At 39.8% G+C, this 14,846-nt stretch overlaps 1 protein-coding gene across 2 annotated transcripts in view; it reads left to right on the top strand.

Annotated features, from left to right (window-relative positions):
* The window catches only part of SLC17A5 (solute carrier family 17 member 5), a 60,708-nt gene extending 47,672 nt beyond the window's left edge, over positions 1 to 13,036 (top strand). For both annotated transcript variants that reach the window (XM_084889237.1, XM_084889236.1), the window contains 2 exons: positions 8,981 to 9,071; positions 11,696 to 13,036. In XM_084889237.1, coding sequence (XP_084745363.1) covers positions 8,981 to 9,071; positions 11,696 to 11,833 — 229 coding nt within the window. In that variant the 3' untranslated portion in view covers positions 11,834 to 13,036. The remainder of the gene's footprint in view (positions 1 to 8,980; positions 9,072 to 11,695) is intronic.
* Positions 13,037 to 14,846: the final 1,810 nt, after the last annotated feature.

Below are 14,846 nucleotides of genomic sequence, written 5' to 3'. Positions count from 1 at the left end.
TCTCTTAGTTACTTTTAGTTAAAGTAATAGAAGTCTTAATTCAAGCCGGCTAAACAGCATACACTATTGATTCACTTTAGTGTAAAACCCAAAGACTTCAGGCAAGAGGTGCTCTCCAGCTGTCTACTAACATTCTTTTCCATTCTCTATCTTGCCTTTCATGATAGTTTTATCCTAAAGCTGGATCTGCATGTAAATTCACACAGATGAAATGATTGCCAATAACAACTAGAATTACATTCGCATTAAGCAAGAAAGAAAAAGGATTTGTTCCTTTCCCACCCATGGAAATAAGGGGTTGGGAGAGGGCTTCATTTTGATTGAACCAAACTGCGTCACATATTCACCCTAAACCAATCCCTGTGGTCAAGGAAATACCATTTTACTTTAGGACAGTGTTTCCCAAACTTTTTATTTTTTGTTTTTTGTTTTTGTTTTTGTTTTCCAAACTTTTGACATATGTGTACCCCTTCTATAATTTTCGTAATGCTGAGTACCCCTCGTACTCACGAGAACGTAGAATTAAACACAGCTAAGCTCGGTGCAGTGCATATCCCCACCAAACTCCGGTGCAACGCGTACCCCCACCAAACTCTTCCCGTAACCCTGGGGGTACACACACCACACTTTGGAAAACACTACTTTAGGACAATCAACACCCACCCCTAAAGTTAGAGGTGACGAAGTCAAAGCCCCTCAAACCTCATGGGAATGGATTCTGAGGAGGCCATTAGTAACATATATGGACTCACACTGAAGATGAAGCACCTCAGGCACAGAGGAGTCATTGACTTTTAAAGTCACAGCTAGTAAATGGTGGAGCTAAGATTTGAATCAGATCTTCCACCTCCATAGTCCATGCATCTTTCTGCTACATTAAGTAGCCTTTCAGTTATTTATCTGGATGATCCTAAATATTGGTCATTGTAGAGGAACTAGAAGTTATTTTGAGAACTCAGAATAAAGAATTCATTCCAGGGAACAGACATATACTCTGGTTGCCTCAGTTACTGTGAGTTTGTTAAAAGATGAAAGTGGATGCTGGAAAAACAAATGTGCATGGTACCTACCTTCTAATAGTGAGGATTAAATAGAGCACACAGACACTCACATGTAACACTTAGCTCATAATGTAATAAGTGCATTTGCACATGATTCAATAAACAACTATGATTTTATGTCAAATTTTGAGTCCAGGGTCACAAATCAATCCACATAAAATATTAAAAGGATGATTGATGAGTTCTTAGAAAAGAAAATATTGATCACTAAGGAGCCACCATTGAGTGTCAAAATAGTAAGCATAAGAGTCAAAATAACAAAATAGTCTAATATCTCAGTGTCATTTTAGGTTTCATATATAGAGGAAACAGTATATTTGGTATAGCAGGATTTCAACAAGGTCTCCCAATGTATCCTTCTGGTCAGGATGGGAAGAAATGCACAAGATGTACAGTTATGTAGATTTGCAATTATGAATTTTAGTATCATAGCAAGTTGATTAATATATTTAGTCATTTAACTAACACTGTGCCAGGCACTGTACCAAATATTGAAGACACAAATATGAAAGTAACGGCCCATGCTTGCGTCTATAGGCATATACAGACTTGTAGGGCAATAAGGTCATGTCCTGAAGTGTGTACTGAACTACTTGCAGGTAGGGTCCTGAAACTGAGCTCCAAGCATTAGCTGAGTGGTTGAACTCCACATCTTTTTTTTTTTTTTTTAATACATATTTTTATTGATTTCAAAGAGGAAGAGAGAGAGAGATAGAAACATCAATGAAGAGAGAAAATCATTGATTGGCTACCTCCTGCATGGCATATGCCCCCGACCGGAAATCTATCCATGACATCCTGGGTCATAGTCGATGCTCGACCACTGACCCACACTGATTAGGCCAACTCTACATCTTAAAGATCCTGGTCTAGCCCTAACATTTTGTGGGTTTTATAAGTTCAGAAAAGACATTTCTCTTTATATCTGCAACACTAAACCATTTAGTGACAAGAATGGTGTCAGCAAATAGTCCTAGAAGTTAGAAGAATGGTAAGTGCCTGTAGACCTCAGGTAAGGAAGAAAGTTGTATGTGCTCTAAGCTGATGGAGGCACCAGACTTATGGCTGTGATCAACATATGTACATATGTGAGCAACATATGTAACTTTTAAAATTATGCAGCTGTACAATTGTAAATTAATCTTATCAAAGGCAAAATTATTTCTCTCCCTTGCATTTTGATTCAACTCTTCAGATGAGCTTTTGGTTTTCCTACTAGAATTTCTTTGTTCAAAGCATACTAGCTGCTTCTAGTTCCCTGTGTCTTGGTTAACTGGGGCATTCCTTGTCTTATGACCATGTTATTGCACAGTTGCTTTTTGTCTTGGTAACCATTGAGCGCCCACACAGTGGATAGCACTGCAGATTGGAGCAACACTTGAGGACCACTGACCAATAAGCATTCAGCTGAGGCTTGTGGTGAAAAATTAAGCATGGGAAAATTGGTCTTTCTTACAGATTGAACTCAGTAATGGCTACGTTTTTAACAAGGCAGCATTATAAATTATAACATTAAAATATTAAGTACTGATTTAGAATCTGACAAATTGGATGGCATATTAGTAGTCTTTCTTCATATATAGAATGAAAATAATCCTCCTCATGGAATTGAGTTTGCTATTCAAATGAGGGTGTGTGTGTATGTGTGTGTGTGTGTGTGTGTGTGTACACAAACAAATATAAATTTAGAACCATGCCTGACATAAGTTTTTTCAATAAACAGTATTCCTATTGACATATAAATATACACATGGTATTTTCTAAGCCTTTTCTTCTATAGACTGAAATAGGGGTTTTTCTATGGATGGCTTTGTTGCCCAGATTCAAGGGAATTGGGTAAGTTTTTAACTATTAATGCTACAGAATTCTAGTACTCCAATAGCACAAAATCCAGACTGAGTCCCTGCACCACGTTTTTCCCAAGCAGTCATCAATCTTTCATGGCCCTGCCTGGCCGAGTGTAATATAAATACTTGAATGAGCTTCTTGGTGCTGACATTTAGAATTTCACAACGTTCATCTGCACTTAATATCTGTCACTGAAAAGATCTGGCAGCATTGCTGTCAGTTCTTCATACTGCCAAGGTGTTAATGGGTTTAAAAAAAAAAAAGACAGGTGCTGCCAAGCTTGGTTAATTTAAGATACACTCCCTAACGGGCATCAGCCAAAAAAGTCTGTGCTACATGGTTTTGTTATTGTATTCTGTATGCATGAGTTTTGAATATAAAAATTTATGATGTTCATAGATAACTGAATTAGGTTCAGGATTTTTTTTTTTTTTTTTTTTTTTAATTCAGGCATTGTATTAATCAGCTCAGGCAGCCATACAAAATAGACTAGGTAGCTTAAAAACAGGAATTTATTTTTTCATACTTCTAGAAGCTGGAGTCTGAGATCATGGTCCATGTTCTGGTGAGGACTCTTCCTGACTTGCCGACAATCTCCTTCTCCCTGTGTCTTCACATGGTCTTTCCTCGATACTTCCTCAACACAGAGCAAGAGAGCATCTCTCTCTCTTCCTATTCTTATAAGACTCAGGGCACACCTTCCTCTTCATCTAATGTGTCTCTCTCACATCGATTTCTCTCTCTCTCTCTCTCTCTCTCTCTCTCTCTCTCTCTCTCTCCTTTCCATTCTCTCTAAAAATCATTGGACCTTAGTTGGTTTGGCTCAGTGGATAGAGCATCGGCCTGTGGACTGAAGGGTCCCAGGTTCTGATAAGGGGCACATGTCTGGGTTGCTGGCTTTATCTCCAGTAAGGAATGTGCAGGAGTCAGCCAATCAATGATCCTCTATCATCATCGATTTTACTAACTCTTCCTCTCTAAAATCAATTAAAAATATTTTAAAAAATAAAAGTCAGTGGGAAAAATATCCTCAGGAGAGGATTAACCAAAAATTTTTAAATAAAAAGAGGAGAGGAATTTTAGACCAGTAGTCTACAGCTGATGTACTGAGGATCCTAAACCCTAACAGAGATAGTATTATGCCACTTTAAGGTTATATAGACTAGCCCTGACTGGGAAGCCCAATTGCTTAGAGCATCCTCCCAATATCAGGATTGTGGGTTCTATCTCTGGTCAGGGCATATGTAAGAATCACCCAATGGAAGGAGATAGAACTCCGACTGTGTTGGGCCCCAGTTCTGACTGCTCTGAACCCCAGGTCTAGGCCAGACCCAGGGGACCGGCTCATCTAGTGGTAGCTGGGCTGTAAGGCGGAACCCCCGGGGAGCGGCAAAAGGAGGTCCCAGCGGCGCGCACATTGCATGCAGAGAAGGGACGGCCGGCTGTGCCGCGGGATTGCCCTGGCTGGAAGGAGACTGGGGCTCCAGTCTGCTCTGAACGCCACCTCCAACTCCACTTCCAACTGAACTGAACCCCAATACCGGGCTCATTGGGGGAGAGCATAGACTGTTTGGCAGCAGGCAAAAATGGAGGGCACCTATCTCTCAGAGGCACTTTGCAGCGAGTACTGAAGGACCCTGAGTCTCAGGAGTCGCATAGGGCGGGGCTGACGGAAGCCAAGGCTGTAGGCTCCACCCTGAAATCCCGTCCCATCTGTAACTGCAAAATGCGACAATGAAATAGATCACAAACAAAAGAAATGGAGGACAAAAAGCGACTGGATATAGAGTTCAAATCTACGCTTATAAGGTTTTTCAAGAATTTCCTAGAAAAGATGGATAAGACCTATGAGGATATGAAAAGAGATCAACTAGAATTAATAAGGAGTCAACAAGAAATGATAAGGGATCAACAAGAAATAAAGAATACATTGTCTGAAATAAAAAATATTATACAGAGTCCTAAAAACAGAATGAAAGATTGCAAGAATCAAGTCAAAGATTTGGAACATAAAGAACCAGAAGACACTCCTCCACAGAAGCTAGAAGGCAAGAGAATCCAGAAAATTGAAGATAATGTAAGAAACCTCTGGGACAACTTCAAGCGAACCGACATCAGAATTATGGGGGTCCCAGAAGATGAGAGAGAGCAAGATATCGAAAACATACTCAAAGAAATAGTGACAGAAAACTTCCCCCACCTGGTGAAAGAATTAGACTTACAAGTCCAGGAAGTGCACAGAACTCCAAACAAAAGGAATACAAAGAGGACCACACCAAGACACATCATAATTAAAATTCCAAAAGCAAAAGACAAAGAGAGAATATTAAAAGCAGCAAGAGCAAAGAAGGTAGTTACCTATAAAGGAGCACCTATACGATTGTCAGCTGATTTCTCAACAGAAACCATGCAGGCCAGACGGGAATGGCAAGAAATATTCAAGGTGATGAATAGTAAGAACCTACAGCCAAAGATAATCTATCCAGCAAAGCTATCACTCAGAATTGAAGGTCAGATAAAGAGCTTCACTAATAAAAAAAAAAAAAAGCTAAAGGAGTTCATCAACACCAAACCAGAATTATATGAATTGCTGAAGGGGGTTCTTTCAGAAGAGAAAGTAAATAAAGATAAAAATTATGAACAACAAATACGTAACTATCAACAAGTGAATCTAAAAACCAAGGAAATTTTTTAAAAAATCTGATGAACAATATTAACTGTTGAATATAATAGAATCAGAGGTATGGAAGGGGAGTGAACTGATGATTCTTGGGGAAAAGGGGAGAGGGGAATGTGGGAAGAGACTGAACATAAACTGTGCACCTATGGATGAGGACAATGGGGAGTGGGGAAAGGGCAGAGGCTGGGGTGGGAACCTGATGGAGGAGAGCAATGGTGGGGGGGGGGGGGGAAGGAACATTTGTAATAATATGAACAATAAAAACTTATAAATAAAAATAAACATAAAAAATAAATAAATAAAAATTTTTTAAAAATCACCCAATGAATGCATCAATAAGGGGAACAATAAGTTGATATGTCTTTCTCTCTCCCTTTTTCTCTCAAATCAATCAATTAATAAAATATATTTTAAAGATTATACATACTAATAATCATCAAGCTTCCTTAATTTGACTGGAATTATATTTTATAATAATCTTGAATATCATAAAAATTAAGAGCTCTAATTGGACTTTTCCTATATGTAGGTTATTTTTATGGCAAATAAATGCCATTTATTTGATTAATTTTTCTTTTTTTTAAAAAACCCTTTTTTTAATTTAGAGAGGAAGGGAGAAGGAGAGAGAAATAGAAGCATCAATAATGAGAATTATTGATGCTTCCTGCACCCCCCCACCCCCCACCCCCCACCCCCAATGGGGATGGAGCCCACAACTCTGGCATGTGCCCTGACCGAGAATCAAACCATGACTTCCTGGTTCATAGGTCGATGCTCAACCACTGAGCAACACCAGCTGGGCTGGTTAACTCATTTTTAACTATACTGCCACCTTTAAGTTTTCTTGCTAAAAATATCAGACCCAAATCTAATTAACCCTCTAGACTCTAGTCTAGATACTACCAATGTACAGGAAATACAGAGGACATAACATTATGTTAAGTGATACCTTAGAGAAGCAATCTACAAAATCCAAAAAGTAGGACTATCTGCAGCAGTGGTTCTCAACCTTTCTAATGCCGCGACCCTTTAATACAGTTCCTCATGTTGTGGTGACCCGCAACCATAAAATTATTTTCGTTGCTACTTCATAACTGTAATTTTAATTTTGCTACTGTTATGAATCGTGATGTAAATATCTGTGTTTTCCCATGGTATACAAGTAGCAACGAAAATAATTTTATGGTTGGGGGGTCACCACAACATGAGGAACTGTATTAAAGGGTCGTGGCATTAGAAAGGTTGAGAACCACTGATCTACAGGATAAAATCCTAATTCCTTCAGTTAGAGAGAGTACAATAAAAAAGGAATGAACTACTTATCCACACAGGTCATGTGCACCGTCTCTGTGTATTGAATGAGCACATAAGTTGTACTGGCCACTGGAAATAATAAAGGGGAGTAAACAATGAGTTTGCAGTGGGACTACAGTCAGAATTAGCAAACATGAATTAGAGAACAAAACCTCTTAAAACACATAGTACCAGTTTTAAAGGCATTAAAGATTCTGAAAAGACAGAGCTCAGTATGAGCTGAACTAGACAGAAAAAGTTCATGGAACAGGTGCCAAGCAAGTGGTTTGGATGGACAGAATGTGGACTTCAGATAGTGAATATAAGTAAGTACCAGGAAGGAGCATGGCAGATGTGAGCAGCGGGACTGAGAGCTGACTGGGTTTAAAGTTGCATACTTGTGGTGCTAGGAAACAAGGCTGGATAGAAGATCCAGGGCTACGCCACTACAAATCAGGCAGAAGATTACAGTGAGCATTAAAACATCTGTGTAGGTTTTTGAGTAGGAGAAAGGTGACCCAACAAATTTAAAACTTACACAGTCTCAAAAGCAGTTCAACCATATGTAAAATGTCCTTTAAAATGGTTATACCAGTAGGTTCTGTTTCTTGATCAGGTGCTAGTGACATGATTGTGCTCCCTGAGTGAAGGCCTGGGGAAGGGGCAGGAAGGGGGGTCAATGGGGTAAAATAAATAAATAAATAAATAAATAGACATCTATAATACTTTCAACAATAAAGATAAATTTAAAAGATAAATACAATAAAAACCCAGGGGCAGGGGCAGGAAGAAGGGTCAATGGGGTAAAATAAATAAATAAATAAATAAATAAATAAATAAATAAACAAACATCTATAATACTTTCAACAATAAAGATAAATTTAAAAGATAAATACAATAAAAACCCTCCGGCCACAACTGCCCTCCCCTGCCAGCCATCTTGGCCACCCATATGTGGACACAAGATGGCCGGCAGGGGAGGGCAGTTATATATATTTTTTTTAATTTTTATCAAGCACTATATGATTTTTACACATTTCCATATGTATATTACAGTTAAAAAAATTTTTTCATATACGTGGTAGCATGTGGGGGAGTTCAGGTGGGACCACCAGATATTTATACATATCTGTGAACCCATCAGTGACAAGGGAAGTGATTTATCACTAACGTGTCCAAGGTCACATAGATGGTTAACAGTGGAACTAGGTAGGAATTTTTAGGTTTCCTGATTATCAGCTCTATGATTTCTTTTAGAAAATGATATGCATTTCATTCTTTTTAGGATAGTAACCAAGATATTGGCTATGGTAGCCTTGTTTAGTCTATATGCATACTTTATGTACTGGAGAAATCAACAGTTCATTAGCATTTCCCAAACACCAGCAGGAATTCTTTTAAGGATTTGCATGTAAAGATAGATAATATCCCACTCCCCTGAGATTTACCTATAAAATAAATCATAACTTTTTCTGAGCTTGTTAAAAATGCATTTTCTATCACACACACACTATAGACCCAACTTGTCTACTTCTGGGACAGTATGAAAGGATTTCAGTATAAGTAGATATATAATAAGTGGAGCAAGTAAGATGTAAAATAGATGTTCGGTATGATCTCGTTTCTATAATAACATATTAGAAATATATAATAGAAAAAATAATTAGGATATTTACCAAAATGTTCATGTTGATTATATATGGAAAGGATTATAGATAACTTTATTTTTTTTGTTTGTTTATTTTCAACAATGAAATAAATTGTGTGATCAGGAAATAACTTTTTTAACTTAAAAAATGTAAGACATATCAAGCTTCCTGTTTAGATAGGCTCATGATGAAAATCATCTCTCAGCACTTTTCTATATCACTATAAACAGGATTTATTTCAATGGCCATGTTTAAATAATGTTAGAATGATAATTAACTATTGAAATGCAAGTTTTCACCAGCTAAACATTTCAGTAATGTCCTGTTCCAGTAAGACATTTAATTTAAAGTTTCATAAGAATACAGCCTGGGAGTGGTATAGGTATCTATTGAAAAAAGTTACTTAAGTGTGTGACACAATATAAACCTCTATGAAAATTTTCCTGCAGGTATGCTGGCATCCTGCTGGGCATCACAAATACATTTGCCACTATCCCAGGAATGGTTGGGCCTGTCATTGCTAAAAGTCTGACCCCTGAGGTGAGGAGATAATCCTATATAATAGATGTAATATGCAAATTGACCATCACTCCAACACACAAGATAGCCGCCCCCATGTGGACACAAGATGGGCAGCAGGGGAAGGCAGTTGGGGGCAACCAGCCCTGCAGGGGAGTACAGTTGGGGGCAACCAGGCCTGCAGGGGAGGGCAGTTGGTGGGGACCAGGCCTGCAGGGGAGGGCAGTTGGGGGGGACCAGGCCTGCAGGGGAGGGCAGTTGGGGGGACCAGGCCTGCAGGGCGGGCAGTTGGGAGAGACCAGGCCTGAAAGGGAGAGCAGTTGGAGGTGATCAGGCCAGCAGGGGAGGGCAGTTAGGGGTGACCAGGTTGGCAGGGGAGGGCAGTTTTGGGGAAGCAGGCCTGCAAGGGAAGGCAGTTGAGGGGGGACCCAGGCCTGCAGGAGAGGGCTGTTGGGGGGGGGATCTATGTTGTAACTCATTTATTATCATTGCTGGATAGTATTCCATATGCCTATAGAATATAAATAATTAAAAGTCAAAGTGTGTCTGAGGTTCAGGTTTTGAGTTTGTTTTTTTTAATATGTTTTTTATTGATTTTTTGAGAGAGATAGAAACATCGATAGATATTAATGGATTTTTGTCTCATGTACTATTTGTTGAATCAGTTGCCTCACTCCCTACTAGGGATCAAGCCTGCAACCCAAACATGTGCCCTGACTGGAAATCGAACTGGCAACCTCTTGGTTCCTGGGTCAACACTCAACTGCTGAGCCACACCGGCTTGACTAAGATTTATTTTTATTACAAACAAAACAGCATTTTCTAAAAACTGGTGAAATTGTTAAAAAGCCAACTAGGAGCTATGTGAAATTTCTGGTACAATTGATTGCTTTTAAGCCACTCATTTCCTCCAAATAACACTAAGGTGTTATTTTATCCCATTAATGACACAGAGAAGCTTTGTCTTAGGAATCCTAAGAAGATATCATAAACATTTCTTTCTGGCATACAATGTAATTATTAACTGACTCCTCCTCTAGGGTGTCAACACACTGTTGGCATATCTAAATATCTAAAATTTATGATGGATTTCTAAGATTCTTTTTATCAAAACACATTCATCTCAGATAAGTATAACTTAACCACACAGTGCTCCTTTCTTCAGGTTTTTCCTTTTTTCTTCAGTAAATGACCTCATGCTAACTTTCTACTGCCTTTTCTTGTTCTCATTGCCAATTCTACTGGAGTGTGTGTGTGTATGTGTGTATGTGTGTGTTTAGAGTTGCAAATGTTGCAGTCTGGTAAGACTGAAATTATAAAAATCCAAAAAATGATTGTTAAAGTTAGTCACATGACCCATAAATTTTGATGACTGCCAGATGTTTTTATACCAGTGATTGTACATTGAACAATTGTATTTTTTTATCTCTTACTGACAAATCCAGTGCACATCCTGTTTTATGTGCCATTCAAGAGCCATGCGGAATCTTTCAGGCCAGGCCTCAAACTTGAAGGCTATTAATTCATCTTTACTTGGTCTGCTTCTGACCTTCCCACCTAAGAACGTGGGAGATGATATGCAGATATAATACTTGCCTAGTAATGTAGGACTCAAGTACATGCCACACATCTCTAGTGAACATTTTATTGAAGTATAGCACGTATTTTTAAAATGCACAAACCCTAAGTATACAAAGTAGAGCGGTGTAACCAGCACCCAAACGGAACGTTACCTCCCTTGCAAAGCCCCCAGGCACCCCCGCCACCAAGAGCACCACTATCCTGACTTTTAACATCAAAGATTAGTTTTATCTGACTTTGAGCTTTATATAAATGCTCCATATGTATCTTTTTGGATCTCGCCTTTTTAGAAAAATATATTTGTATTGATTTCAGAGAGGAAGGAGGTGTGTGTGTGTGTGTGTGTGTGTGTGTGTGTGTGTGTGTGGAGAGGGAGAGAGAGAGAGAGAGAGAGAGAGAGAGAGAGAGAGAGAGAGAGAGAGAGAGATCAGAGAGAAACATCAGAGAGAAACATCAGAGAGAATCACTGATTGGCTGCCTCCTGCATACCCCTGACTGGGGATCCAGCCTACAACCCGGGCATGTGCCCTGACAGGGAATGGAACTACGACTTCCTGGTTCATAGGTAGACCACTGAGCCACACCAGTTGGGCGTGTCTGGCTTCTTGTGCTTAGCATTTTTTAAAAATATATTTTATTGATTTTTTTACAGAGAGGGATAAAGAGTTAGAAACATCAATGAGAGAGAAACATCAATTAGCTGCCTCTTGCACCCCCCCCCCCCCCCCACTGGGGATGTGCCCGCAACCAAGGTTCATGCCCTTGACCGGAATCGAACTCGGACCTTTCAGTCCACAGGCCGATGCTCTATCCACTGAGCCAAACCGGTTTCGGCTTGTGCTTAGCATTTTATTTGTTAGATGTATCTGTGTTGTAGCTCATTTATTCTCATTGCTGGATAGTATTTCATTGAACAAATACATATATCACAATCTCACTGCTGATGGACATTAAGGTTGTTTCTTTTATGAATAATGTTACTATTGTGTTGGTCTTGTGACCCCATCTTTTTTATAAAGTGAACAAGAAATTTTCATGTGCATTTGTTCTTTCTTTCTCTACAGAACACTATTAGGGAATGGCAAAATGTTTTCTGGATCGCTGCTGCTATTGATGTATTTGGTGCCATTTTCTTCACACTCTTCGGTAAAGGTGAAGTGCAAAACTGGGCCCTCAATGATCACCATGGACACAGACACTGAAGGAACCAATAAATAACTCTGTCTCTACTCATGTATTTTTGCTTATCATGTACCCTAAAAGTGCCTTTGATATTTTAATATGTAAGCATTCTATATATAAGAAAAAAATGTATGTGTATTAAATTTTTAAGGCTTGTAATCATGAAATGTCACTAATGGCCAGATTAGTAAAATGAGCTATTTTTAATTATTAGCAACCTGTATGCTGGAATTCATACTTCAGGGTCACATACCTGGCTGCAAGTCAGCAATATAAAGTAGGGGAATTCTATTTATTTTAAGGGCCATACTTAGGAATGAGCTAAAGTAGACTCTTCTATGCCCTTGCTTAATTAAACTAGATAATAAATCTCAGGTCTTGGTAAACACCAATTTTTATCCACTTTCTTCATAAAAGTTACTTGTCATCAGCAATCCCTGACACTTAGGTTGCAAACTTTAGCATCTTCATGGAGCTGCCAGCCTTTCCATGATTCAGACTGGCAGCTGGGCTGAGGGAAGCATGTCCTCAGGTCAGGGACAGTGCCCAGCATTTACCAGAGGCGGCAGCCAAGCCCAGGCTCAGGGCCAAGTCCTTGGATGGTGTTCTTCCCCCGGGGCTGTTACGGTGTAGATAAAGCCTGGAGGAGGCAGAGCATTGAGATCTGAGATGCCGCAGTGGCTCTGAAGAATCCTCCAGCTTTCCCCTCCCAGGAATGTTGATTGGCATGCAACCTGTGAGAGTAAAGCCTGATGCCCAATTAACCACAAATGCCATCCTTGATTAAAACTGCCTTTGAGTAGATCAGACTATAAATCCCAAGTCCTATGTTCTATGAGCTGCACCAGCTACTGGTCCCAATGGAAGATCCTTGTTGCAGTTTAAGGTTAAAGTGACTTTTAAAGACCACGTCTCTGAGACGAGTGATAATGTAAAGGTGAAAATCATCTTTCTGCTGATTTCCTGAAATCATATTTTCCCAGTTTATCCTGGGCCATCTTCCAATGGATTTTGAAGATACTTTGAGGGCTTCTATGTGATTTAGAACTTAGTTTATGTTATATGTTTATTCAACACTACCCGGAACATTTTAATAAAACTGCTTAATGTGTAATATGATGTGAATAATTTCTGTAAATTTATTTTTAAATTTGTAAATAGCTTTAATTTGCAGTGGTGATATTTCTTTTATAAATCATCAAAATAAACCTTTTTTCGATTGATTTTTGGATCTGACAGTTCTGATATTTTCTAGTGTCCACAGTGGCTATTTTACACCTTTTCTGCCATATTCCTAAAGCCCCCCAATCTACCTCTGCATGCATCTCTGCCACACAGATAGAGGCCAACTAATTAAAATAGCAATCAAGTCCTAGCTGGTTTGGCTCAGTAGACAGTGCGTCGGCTTATGGACTAACGGGTCCCAGGTTCCATTCAGGTCAAGGGCACATGCCTGGATTGTGGATTCAATCCCCAGTAGGGGACTTGCAGGAGGCAGCCAATTAATAATCTCTTCTCATCGTGATGTTTCTATCTCTCCCTCTCCCTTCCTCTCTGAAATCAATAAAAATATATTTAAAAGTAAAATAAAATAGAAATTACTATTGCCATTGGCCTGCCCTTCCTAGCCCACCACTGAATCTATCCTTTCTTACCTTCTCTAAGACCTTGCTTCAGTAATTCCTTTTTAATTGCTTCTTTAATCTCTACCTCTTCTTGGTCTTTTCCTTCTGTCTCAAAGACAATCTTCTCTAGCCTTTAGAAAACAAAAATTCAAACTCTCCTAGGGATATGTGCATGCGGAATATCTTGAGAATCATTCTCAAACAGAATCAGTGGCTACCTCTGGAGAGAGAAAATATGCAATCAACAATAAAAGAATTTTCACTTGGCCAAAAGTGGCAGTGGTATAACCTATTCAAATACATACATCTTTTTTTTTTTTTAAATCTGTTGCTCAAACTCCTACATAATCACTATCAGGTTTTCAACTTCCTGCTGGACATCTCCAACTGGCAATCTTCTCTGTACCTAAGACTTGTTTAAATCCAACCTCACTCCCTCATCGCCATCCCCAATAAAAGTGGCTGTTCCTGCCACTTATTCCTGTTAAAAGTTTCATTTCCGCAGTCACTTAGGCTTGGACCTGAAGTTGTTATTTATTCTTCCTCCTTTCTAGACCCCCACCCGCAGTCCTGTGTCTAACCACCTGTCTTTTCCATTCCAGTTTTTCAAGTCTCTGGAAGTTTTTAATCCCTCTGCCATCTCCTAAATAAGATTCTTGTAGCTTTTGTTTCCACCCGGAATGGAAAAGTTAAGTGGCCTCATCGCCTTTTTAGTCAGATCCTTCTCTGTCCAGCTTCCCACCAGTGCTGGTTCATGCTCCCAATACTCATCTCCCTGACCGGGACTTCCCCAGCCTGAACCCCCAGCCTCCCTTGGCCTACACAATAAGCCCCTCTTCTGAGCAGCCTGCCCCGCTCTTGTCTGTGCTCGAGCTCCTTCACCCCCACCTCCCACCACACCTGTGGCAGCTGCATCTGGCTACTTGACGCTTCCCCATGGCTCTCCATTTTCCCCTCCCCTTCCAGGCCCTTTACTGAGTGTATTCCTTGGGCCTGAAAGGCTGATCTTCATTCCCACCTCCTTCACGACCCCCGATTTCTTCCGCCCACCCTGATGTAGACGTGGTTTCTTCCTTCGATCTGCTGAAGCACTATATTTTTTCTTTATTTTAAACTCAAGGACTCGGGCTCAATTATGAGAAAGAATTCTATTCATTCACGCATTCAGTCATTCATGCATTCATTCACTCAAATGTCTGTCTACTCTGCCAGGCAACAAGGGCACACAGAGATGCATTTGACATAGTCCTTCCCATCCTCAGAGGCCTCCCTGGCACTCAGTCAGGCTCCTTGGCCCCCTTTCTCCTCCATAGTTTCTCTTTATAATGCATGTGCAGAAGAGACTGGGCCTTTAGTTTATCTCCCAACTAAAGGCCCAGTGCACGAAATTTGTGCACTGGGGGTGGGG

Source organism: Pipistrellus hanaki (genome assembly GCF_964339955.1).
Source record: "Pipistrellus hanaki genome assembly, chromosome: 7".
NCBI lineage: Eukaryota > Metazoa > Chordata > Mammalia > Chiroptera > Vespertilionidae > Pipistrellus > Pipistrellus hanaki.
The sequence above is the reverse complement of the archived record's forward strand: the minus strand, read 5'-3'. Positions and strand labels throughout refer to the sequence as shown.